Source organism: Centroberyx affinis, unplaced genomic scaffold, assembly GCF_046629955.1.
Source record: "Centroberyx affinis isolate AG114_WGS23_722 - 3 ecotype Tasmania unplaced genomic scaffold, CSIRO-AGI_Caff_v1 ptg003916l_1, whole genome shotgun sequence".
In the NCBI taxonomy this organism is placed as follows: domain Eukaryota; kingdom Metazoa; phylum Chordata; class Actinopteri; order Beryciformes; family Berycidae; genus Centroberyx; species Centroberyx affinis.
The window spans coordinates 2,578-13,786 of NW_027281750.1; the positions used below are offsets into that span (position 1 = coordinate 2,578).

An 11,209-nucleotide genomic window follows, 5' to 3' on the forward strand; every position below is an offset into this window, starting at 1 on the left:
ACAAAGTGCTTCACAGGAAGGTATAAGGTTCAAAAGAAAAGCAGTGAAAAAAACATAAAATAAGATTAAAAAAAATAAATAAATAAACAACACAAGATTTAAAAGTGCAAAATAAAAAAGAATTACAAAAAGGCAGGCCTATAGAGTTTTTGTACGTAATCAATAATCAGGGGCTTCTTTGATTTCTTCTTTGAAATCTGTTTGAATAAAAGTAAAAGGACGGTCATTTAAAATGTACTCAGAGTAAAAGTTGATGAGTTACTTTTTTATATCTTCTTTCCCATGCAATGTTAAAAGGTTGAGAGGACATAGAATTCAAAGTGGATCCTTACTAACAAGTAGCTAGTTAACAAGTACACTGTTGCTCAATTACAGTATGGAGAGCAATTGTGATTTGTTACTTCCACCCTTGGCTATTATTATACCTTTGGGGGGAAAAAAACAACTTTGGCATCTAAAATTAAAAACATGACCTATCCCTTTAAATTAGCCTCTATGTCAGTCTGCCTTTGGTCACGCCCCATGGTCATTCAATAGCCTATCAGAGCACAGTGCACGTGACGAGCGTTCTTTGCGATGACCTCATCCCTGGAGTGGGATGACGTCAAATTCAAGATGGATGGAATCACGACCAGCGCGCTCATTCTACACAACAGTGAATAAAGTCCTGGCCGTGTGGGGGAAACACAATATTCACGACGCTGAGGGTAAGTTTAGATAGCCCACAAAACTTATTGAAACGAAAATACCGGGGTGTCTGTAACATAGCTGTGGGAGTGCTGTTAAGGAGAAGCTTTCTCCCTTTTCCCTCACTGACGTAACTCGAAAGGGGGATTGAGCTGGTGTAAAACCCGACCAGCTACAACCCTGTACTGAGCCCTGTTTTGCAGCCTGCGACTGCGCCGTGTCAGGCCGGGCTGGACCGGATTAAAAAAAATAACAACAACCAACACCGAGGGTAGCAAATGTGTTCAGTCTCGCTTCTCTGTCCGCACTGTGTTTTCATTCCGGATTAACGTGGTGGAGTCCATTGAAACGCACCCCGGCGACACAACTTTTCCTTTCTTGTTTGGTATTGGCCATTTTCACGCTGTGGCTGCACGGTTTTAACCTGGTTGCTTTTACCATTTACCCAAAGACGAAAGCGAAACGTGTGACTGTTTTCTAAACCGAAGCGCCATTTCTGGTGAAGTTATATGTCATCAGAAATTGAGCCACGTCTCACGGATGATCTAATGCTCAAAGCTTTCCTCAACTTCCTCACAAAAAACTGAAACAGGCGAAACCTTCTCTGTTGTTCTCCTAACATGGAGTTTAGTTTTGAGGGAGAAACAACCGAGCGGTGGTTAAAATTTCTCCAATGAATGAATGAAGCTTCGCTTTCCGTCTACCTGTATCAAGCCAGTATCAAGCCAGCCAAGATAAGGAACGAATCTTCCGGCCCGATCTTTCAAAATAAAAGCCTTATCGAAGCCAATGTGTTGCAACGTTTATTGACTATCACAAAGTAACAAAGTGAAAACAAAGAATACAGTTAACAAGGAATCTGTAGTAAATGGAAATACTATGATTGTTTTGACAATAAGGCCACTCAAAGCATGTATTCATAGACATAAAGTGACCAATTATATGCTTTTACTCTAAATGAAAAGTCGCGTAACTTCCTGTATTATCCTGGCTAACTGTGGCTGGCTTAACGCAGCGGTGTAATAGACCACCATATCTTCTGACTACAAACATGATGTAATGCCCATACAATAGAAACTTGCTGCGCATGTCCTTCTGTTAGTGTGTTCCTCAAATGAGGAAACCAGTTGATATTGAAACTGCAAACATTTTGTCTTATGACAGTCATGGTAAATAAAACAAACAATAATCATTTTCAGAAAAGTATTTGTATTTGTACAAATACCCCCCCCCCCCCCCTAAAATACTCTCTCTTCGTATAACTTTGCACAAACTTTCAGTTTGATACTTATTACTGTGATACATACTATGAATTTAAACCATGAAGATGTCTGTCCTAAACTGTGTTTAGGTGGGTTTGCCCTCCATTAGGCTACATGCCTGGCTTATGAATAGAGCTGAGGATATTCAGTGCGTATTGACGTCATCTCACGTTGTTGTGTTAGGCTTTCTAGGGGTAACAGAAATATATGCATACATCAACCCAAACACTAACATCATTAATGTTTTGATGCCTGCCCTCCCACACATTTGCACTGCATGCACCTTTTATTTAATACAGCCACAGGAATTGAAATTGGAATATTGATTTTTTTTTTTTTTATGTAATGAACTGAACTGAACTCTGTTTCTAATTATTAGTACATAAGGTTGGATGTTCCCACTGCCATAATTAGAAACTCTATCTCCAAGATAAGTCTCTTATTGAATCTATAACAATGGGGATAAATGCTTTATCATTATAACTGAGTAGCAGTTTCAGTTTAGTCTATGTTTTGATTGTTGATTTGATTGTATTAATGTTTCTAAGATTGCATATTTAACAGTATAATCACTGTACCTGAAAATGTTTGTGTATTTTCACCTAGGTGCTAGTGTGTGTTTTGGTTATTCCTTTTCTAGTACATACATTCCTTTTTCAAAACCTGTAATAAACCAAGACTTAATGATCATCTTTGTATTCACATTCCTGCATTAAAATATAAACCTCCTGTCTTTCAGCCATGGAGAGCCTGGTGCATTACAGTAATCCCTCCCATGCCCCTTCAGTGTTAGGAGTTTTCAATGAGCAGCGGCTGAGGGGCCAGATGTGTGACGTAGTCCTGGTTGTGGCAGACCAGAGGTACCAGGCCCACAGGATTGTTCTAGCTGCCAGCAGTGAGTATTTCCAGTCCCTGTTCACACGGATGGATGCAGAGGCCCTGAAAGTTGTACACTTGGACTTCTGTGAGCCTGACGCCTTTGAGATTGTCCTGAATTACATTTACTCCTCCTCACTCTTTGTGGACAAAGGCAGCCTGGCAGCAATCCAAGAGCTGGGCTACAGCCTCGGAATCCCCTTCCTTACCAACATTGCATCAACAAGGCCACACGTGTCCTACTGTGTGTCCAGAAAAAGGCTATCCTTCTCAGAGGAGGATGAGAATGATGGTCAGACAAGGAGTGTCATTGTGCGTCGGGTCCGGAATGACACATCTCTTCCCAGTCGCTCAAATTATCAAAGGAAAACATCTGAGAGATCATCATCTCCCCACTCCACCCGAGAGCCGGCTCAGCCTCCCTCAGAGCACAACTCGCACGAATCAATCAGGAACTCTGAATCCATCACCAGAAAATCAACTGAAAAGAGTGACGATTCTGAAAGGAAGTCCACCTATCCATACACCTCCATATTAAAAGGCAATTCATCACACATCACATCAGTGAGGCCACAGCTGACATCATCAGTGTCTTTCAGTGATGCGGAAACGCAGCACATCAGGTTGCAGCCAGGCTCTGATCTGGACACTAAAGAGGAGGAGGAAGAGGAGGAGCCCCTCTATCACGCCAAAGTGCCCTTTCAGGGTCAGACAGGTGAGCCAAGCCAGACCATTGATAGGAGCGGGCCCCTCATAAAAAGCCTGCTCCGTAGATCATTATCCATGGACAGCCCAGTTCCGGTTTTCTCACCCACGCTGGAGCTCAAGGAACTGCAAAACCGTGAACAGTCGGTTGTTAAAATGGCATCAAAAGCATCTGCGCCAGAATCATCAGATCATAATGGCAGTTCAAAAATATCATCTCCACTGGTTCTCAGGTCAAAGTACCCCAGCAGGTATGATGAAGAAACTCAGGTAGAAGGAGAGGTCTGTGTGAAAGCTGAGCCCAGCAGTCCTCTCGCCGACCCCTTGGAGATTATTCGAATCACAGTTGGAGATACTTTGCCAGTCAATCTCAAAGACTTTCAGACAAATTATGACCAAAGTTCCAGGCCAGACTGCAATCTTGGGAAAAGAAAGGGCAGGGCAGACAACAGAAGATACCCATTTAAGAAGACCAGAGGATTTAAAGAACATCCCCTCCCACTTGATGAGAGCATGTCAGAAAAAGTACCTCACAGTGCCAGCATGGACAGTAATGAGAACACTGAGGAGCCACGGCAGAACAAGATTTTTAAATGCTGGAACTGTTTGAAGGTGTTCAGATCCAGTGCTGGGCTACATCGCCATGTAAACATGTATCACAACCCCGAAAAGCCGTACGCCTGCGACATCTGCCACAAGCGCTTCCATACCAACTTCAAAGTGTGGACACACTGCCAAACCCAGCATGGTGTAGTACAAAACCCAGCTTCATCCTCCAGCTCCTCTGTACTGGATGAGAAGTTTCAAAAGAAGTTGATAGATATTGTGCGAGAGAGAGAAATAAAGAAAGCTTTGCTTTGGAAGCTCAAAAGAAATAAGCAGGGATTGCAATCTCCTACACTTACCAAAAGGAGGTCAAGAACTAACTTCATATGTCCCTACTGTGGGAAAGTATTTCTGTTCCAGTCTCAATACAAACAGCATTTGAGGACACATCCTGCTGAAAAAGCTGAGCAGGACACAGCAAGGGAGAGCATCCTCTTTCAGAAACAGGATGAGATCATTCAACAGAAGAACACAGATGCTGGTGTTTACTCCTGTAGACTTTGCAATGTGAAGCTGCCCTCACTCTTTGAGCAGAGCGACCATGAGAGGGGCTGTCGACATGCAACTGTATGCCCATACTGTGGTCTCAGATTCTCAAGTCCAACGGTCAAGAAAGACCACGAGGCACATTGCAAGTACAAGAAACTGACGTGCCTGGAATGCATGCGGACCTTCAAGTCCTCCTTCAGCATATGGCGCCACCAGGTGGAGGTCCACAACCACAACATGATGACTGTTAAAGACCAGATGAACCTGAAGCAACAAGAGAACAACGGAGAAGCCTCTGACATGCTTGGACAGGGGCATTACAGCGATGAGCCTCTAGCAGCTGGGAGCTCAAGAGAGAACATTAACTACAGCGACTCCTCAGGTCCACCTATGTACGACTCAGAAGACTCTTCATCCTATGTGCCTGAGGACCTGAGCATGGGCCACCATGGCAAGCTGGTAGTGAAGGAAGAGCCGATGGAAGAGGCTGTGAGCGAGATGGAAAACGCAGAGTCTGCCAAAGCCGGGCCCGAGGAACCCGGTGTGTGGCCATGCGAGAAATGCGGAAATCTTTTCAGCTCTCGCAAAGACCTGGAACGGCACCAGGAGCTGCTATGCCACATCAAACCCTTCATCTGTCACATCTGCAACAAAGCCTTCAGGACCAACTTCCGCCTTTGGAGCCACTTCCAGTCCCACATGTCGACTGCTGACGAAGCTGGAGCCAAAGAAGTCGACAGACGCCCATCATCTCCGTCTCCCTCCCCGCCCCTGACCCCTCAAATCTCTGGACGTCCTTCCCCGCAGGCCTCAGTACTCAAACCAGCCCAGACAGCGCCAGTGGCTGCAGTGGTGGCCGAGGAGTCGAGCAGCCCAGAGCCTTGTAGCTCATCAGTAACCAAGACCAAGAGGCCTGAAGTAGAAAGGCAGTCCAGTGGCCACAGCCCTTTGTCAAGGTCCAACAGCATGGAGACTCCAGCTGGTCCTCAGGAATCAGACACGCTCTTTTACCACGCACCCTCTCTCTCTGCCCTGACTTTTAAGAGGCAGTACATGTGTAAACTCTGTCACAGGACTTTCAAGACGGCCTTTAGTCTCTGGAGCCACGAGCAGAGTCATAGCCACATGTAAGCATCACACAAGCAGTAGTAGTGCATTTTCTTGAGAGACAATACTTAATATTAGCATAACACCTCAGCCTACAAACATGTCAGCCTACAAACGGAAGACTTTGAATGTATAGCTTATTTGCTTGCCTCCATGTCATATATTAAAGTGGCCATGTGCATTAGCGGTGTGAACGTGAATGTGTGCAATGAATTGCTAGTTTCCTCCTTGTTAGGTGAGATGATTAAATAAATGGTTTATTTTCCTTTGAAATTAGCTATAAGCATTTATCTATTTTAAACTTCCTTTAGTTGTTCACTTCTATTCATCAATTTAGGTGTTTTGATGGAAAAGTGCTTTAATTTGGGGGCTGCAGTAGAATTAAAGATCAGTGAAGTGCTTTTGCCTTTGTATCAGATCTGTATAGGTCTCTTGATGTGAGTGACATCACATAAGTTGATATTGGTGGCCTCAACGATGTAATCAATATGCACTTTGTCAAAATGTTTAATTATATTATATATTGAGGGAGATATAATCCAAAATGCAAAATCCTTTTGTTTCCAACACTGAGGTTTTAGGCTACAGAGCTAGAAAGAACGAGTAATAGTTTGTATTTTATTTCTTCATACTTCGCATTCCATGGCATTTGTTTGGAATAGATCAATATGTTCGCTATTGAAGATATTTTCTCTCATATTTTTGAGTTTCTTATTGCCTTTGTGTCATTTCATGTTTAATGGGTTGTTAATTGAATAAGACGATAAGTATACTGAAAGTACAGTATAGTTACAACCATGGGATCAATCAGTATGCATGGACTGACCTGGAAACATGACAAACAACTGATTTATCTAAAACCAGATTTATTTATAATGGGAGGACTGCAACAACAGAAGGAAAGGAGCTACATATTCTATTTGTTTTCAAAAAAAACTTTACAGGCTTTTTAATTGCTTATAGTCTTCATTTGCTTATAATGTCATCATCTCAGTGATTTGCCTGTTGCATCATAAATTTGTTTTTCTTTATGCAAATTAATGGCACACAGAGCAAGCAACGGAGTTGTATGCATAATGATGAGAAAATGGCTTTTTTTCTAAAAGTAAATTGTCTAAATTTTCTAAATGTTGCAAAAAAATTCTTGGCTCAGTTTCACTCACAAATCAATTTGTAAAAGGTGCTCAGACCGACTTACTAGTACAAATGGGGAAACTTGGCTTGATATGATAGGAGCCTACATACTAGATAATATTGGTTTAAGTAATTGGCTCATCATGTCCTCTGCTGGAAATTAATTTGAATTGTTTAAACCTGACAAGTATGAAACTGATTTGTGTTTATCTGACATTGTGAAAATTTCCGAACCACTAAAAGTCCTTTCCATAACTCATAGATTTCCCCCTTATCTGAAATTGTCAATGACTCCTGAAACGAGGAATGGACAGCCCACAATACTGAGCCTTCTGAAATTTTGGCAACTTACAAGCAATTTCCACCTGAAGATACTTTATACAGCGCAGGGTAGCTTAAATCACTGAGGGCACGAGTGTTGTGTAAACACTCGTGTATAGACACTTTTGCAGTTACATACAATTGGTAATTAATCAAGCTTTACAATGCTTTGATGGCCTTATGCAACTTTAAAAGATTTTATCAATATTCTCTTTTACATAAAAGCACAAGATGATTTCAGATGACTTATTATTGACTCAGGCATTTAGAGGTGATGAAGTCAAAAAGGGGTATGTGGAAGCAAACCTGTTACTCGAAGAATGATGAGAAAGTGTTCCTATCACTAAATTGCGAAAGACTTGTTATTAAAGATTGTGTTTTTGATTGTATTCCAATTGTTTTACAGTTGTATTCTTGTACAAGTGTATACTTCTGCTTTGGCTTGATGATTTAGAAATTTGATCTGGAGAGGTGGATTTGTCACAAAACATTATGATTGCTACAACTTGGGAGATGTTAAATTCATGGAGTGCTCCACACTAACTGTAGGAATCAGTTTTCAACTAAATGAGTAAAGCAAGTAGCGTTGTGATGTTAAATTCCCTTGAGAAATTCTGTATTGACAATAGTGCTCTTAATTTTTTGTGAGAAAAACTTTATGAAAGAAAGACATTTCAAGGAAAGAATTAGAATATAATTTTGTGTATATGGCAGTGTTTGTATTCTCTATTTTGTACCTATTTTGTTAGTATACAAAAGTTTATCTTTTTAGTATTACTGTGCTCTTACTGCAATAATGAATATTTGTATTAGTATTGGTTGCATTATTGTTGCTTTTGGAGATTTGCAGCAGTTTTGTGTTTAGGTTTTCTACAGTTTTTGTGCTTCATTTCTGTAATAAAGAGTAACAATGGAGTAAGTGAAGTGAGATGGTATGATTATTGTGTGGTATTATTTAAATAATTGAGGTTCAACTGGTAAACTGTACCTTTCACTCCGAACTCCAGTCCCCACATTCCCCACACATCTTCCAAATTGAAAGCCTAACCAATCAACGTTTCACCACATTTATGGGACTCTTAGAAACCTTCAGTGTGCATGCCTTTGATATCAATGAAAAGAGTAACTTCTTATTTTTCATTTGAGCTTCATCACATTTCTATCTGATGAACACAATGGCCAATGGAGCTCTTTAAACTGACCTTACTCTATTACCTTGCCGATTTTACTTTATTTTACCTTATTCTCACTAACCATTATGCTCTTTCTGGATTTACTGTGTCCTTTAAGCAAGTAACAAAGCTACCTTGGGATATGTCCAGAACCAAGGTGCTTCAAAGCAGGTATAAGAGGAATAGTGTTCAGTCTTTACATGTTATGAAACTTATAGGGCCTTGGATTTAGTGATGAAGATATCCAAGGTCTTTTGACTTTAAGGTTAACTATAATAATTGACACACAAATTTAGACTTTTGGCCATTTACCCTCCCCTAAATAGACACGTAGACCTATAATACCTCACTCTTATTAGTCCATTATAAGACTTGAATAACATTATCCTGAACATTTTATTTTCTAAGTAATGTAATACAGAGGACTTGAAACTCTCAGATCATGGGACTTGTTTGCCACAAAGTTCATGCATATTGTCTATCCTACCTACATGAGTTTTTCCATTACATATTATGGCATGTATGAGTCTGGGTTTCATTTACAAATAGTGCATACTTGTACATAGACCTTCCATTTAGGCTTTATATACAACTAAAACACACATTCTAATGGCTAATTGCAGGCCACCATTTTTTTTTTTTACTGAATTTTCTGTGTGAGTCAGTTTCATCAGTGTGATTGGCGTAGCGCGTGGAAAGGTGTTGATGAGTTTACCTATGGAATTATGTGAAAAAAAACAAATGTTACCCTGTAGGCAGACCATCACTGCCATGAGGAACAGGGATGTTTTTCAAGCTACGGGCCACAGTGACAATTTTTGGCTGGAAACTAGGGAGTGAACTTGGGAAGTGTTTGCTTTAATTTGGAAACTGGCAAACTGGAAATCCTGTCCACCTCATGTGTCAGGTCACACTCTGAATGAAAATGAGTGGAGAGGAAGTTTTCACATAGATGAGGAAATCCGTTCACATACTCATAGTCATGTCTTTTATATTATGTAAAGTCTGTTATCCAGTGTAAGTGATACAATCCTGCGAGTTAATCTTTCCAGGCAGCCAGGCTGATGTGAAAGGTTATGATTGGTGAATAGCAACAATCACCAGTGTGAAAGAGCTATGACTGCTGACTGATCACCATGAACCAAAAGGGTTTTACATGACAATGAACAATATTTATTTTCAAAAATGTACACAATTCTGGCATTATTTGTCATCATGACCAAGAAAATGTCTGCACTTTGTTAAATTAAAAACAAAATAAAACTGACAGTGTTATTTGCTATTGTGTTAAAGGTGCATTGGCTAGATGAAGGCAACTGCAGACAATTCAGGAAGAGAAATTAAAGCTTTCAAAAAAAAAAAAGTAAGTAGACATCACATGATGAAAGCAGTACTGGTACCACAACTAAGAAATCAAAACAACTAAGGAATTGAAACAAAAGCTGATCACAGTAGCCAGTCTAAGACCGAGTTAATTGCTTACACTGACACCACTTCACTGTAGCTGAAGTAGAGCTCATTTAACCATGTTTTTGAGTACAACAACGGCTGTTAGAGACCACTACAGATACAGTTCAGTCATAACTTCCATCGTGGGCACCCTCACAGTGCCAGGGTGTCTTTAATCAGCCTTCTCATGGTGGTGCTGACAGAGGTACCCAGCGAATCGGTGATCTGGTATGTGATTTTGTAAAGGTAGGGCTGGACGTCTTTGAGACTGGTGTCAAACACATTGTCCACTTCTGACTGGGTAGGCATCTTTGGCAGGTACTCGTGGCGGTTTATGACCTCGACAACGTTGATCACCTTCTCGCCCAGCTTCTCACCCACTTTCTCCCGGCAGATCTGCCTCTCCTGCTCGTTGGCCAGGTTGACAACATTGACTTTGATGCTCCACACCTCCCAGGGGATGCACTCATCAGAAAAGGGCCAGCGAGACTTCTTCTTCTGGTAGAACTCCAGAGATATTTGCCCCATGCCGTCACTGCCCGAGTTGCTCAAAGCATCCTGTAATAAAACACATAGTGAAGACATCAAAAGGCAGGCCTATCTATTACATGTGTTAGAGTATAATCACATGCCAGAACTACGAATTACCTTAAATTCACACACAGCTTTCCTGATCACCCTGTCCAACTCGTCTGAGGACACCCTGACAAAGGTGAAATCGATGAAGTCGCAGTCAATGTCTTGTGTTCCCACGGTACCGATGGAGTAAGTGCCCTCTTTCTTGTAGTGAAATTTCCCGGTGCTGCGGTGCAGTAGGATGGTGTGCAGCAGGGCCAACATGGCCTCGTCGACCTGCCTCGCCTCCACTGTTATTTCAAGAACTTCCGAGCGACAATTCATGTCGAACTGGCAGTTATTTCCATTTACAGAATACAGATAGCGTTGGGTAATACTCTGCCTATATGGCTACTCGATGCCTGCCAAGCGCCCCACGGAAGCTGACGACGACACAGTTTGTTTACCTCTACGGATGGGCGTGGCCTGTCGCGCACACGGTCTCTATAGGTCACATTCAAATAGAAAATAGTTGTTTTGTGTATCGGCTACCATACAGCTTACTCTATGTTTTGCTCATTGAGCGCAGAACAATTATAACTGAGCACAAATGGATGCTACATAGGACACAGAAGCCATTTGTGACAGTGACGCCAGGAGAATCTACGGCACGACGTGTAGTTCAAAATACGCTTTTCCGGCGTTTTATTCCTCGAGGGATTAACAAAATTATTTTCGTACCTAATGTATGACTTCGTAGTGCACTCCACACTTAGTAACTATAACAACTCTTGTCTCATAACGTCATTTTAGCAGTTTGAAGGTAACTTCGCATTCCGTTCCCGC

General features: G+C 41.4%; 2 protein-coding genes across 2 annotated transcripts; one reads left to right on the plus strand and one right to left on the minus strand.

Annotated features, from left to right (window-relative positions):
- The first annotated feature begins 624 nt into the window (after positions 1-624).
- On the plus strand, positions 625-8,039 carry zbtb21 (zinc finger and BTB domain containing 21). Its single transcript, XM_071541635.1, has 2 exons — positions 625-707; positions 2,689-8,039. Exon 2 carries the CDS (start codon positions 2,691-2,693, stop codon positions 5,754-5,756), a length of 3,066 nt encoding a protein of 1,021 aa, XP_071397736.1. The 5' UTR covers positions 625-707; positions 2,689-2,690; the 3' UTR covers positions 5,757-8,039.
- A 956-nt stretch (positions 8,040-8,995) lies between these two features.
- On the minus strand, positions 8,996-10,998 carry atg101 (autophagy related 101). Its single transcript, XM_071541638.1, has 2 exons — positions 10,457-10,998; positions 8,996-10,366 (listed from the first exon to the last, which is right to left on the minus strand). Exons 1-2 carry the CDS (start codon positions 10,706-10,708, stop codon positions 9,962-9,964), a joined length of 657 nt encoding a protein of 218 aa, XP_071397739.1. The 5' UTR covers positions 10,709-10,998; the 3' UTR covers positions 8,996-9,961.
- Between the last annotated feature and the right edge of the window lie 211 nt (positions 10,999-11,209).

Bases quoted from the DNA above. Each gene is read 5' to 3' on its own strand.
- zbtb21 (XM_071541635.1), top strand. From the start codon at position 2,691: ATGGAGAGCCTGGTGCATTACAGTAATCCCTCCCATGCCCCTTCAGTG.
- atg101 (XM_071541638.1), bottom strand. From the start codon at position 10,708: ATGAATTGTCGCTCGGAAGTTCTTGAAATAACAGTGGAGGCGAGGCAG. The intron at 10,367-10,456 runs GTAATTCGTAGT...GTTTTATTACAG, and splicing joins AAGCTGTGTGTGAATTTAAG to GATGCTTTGAGCAACTCGGG.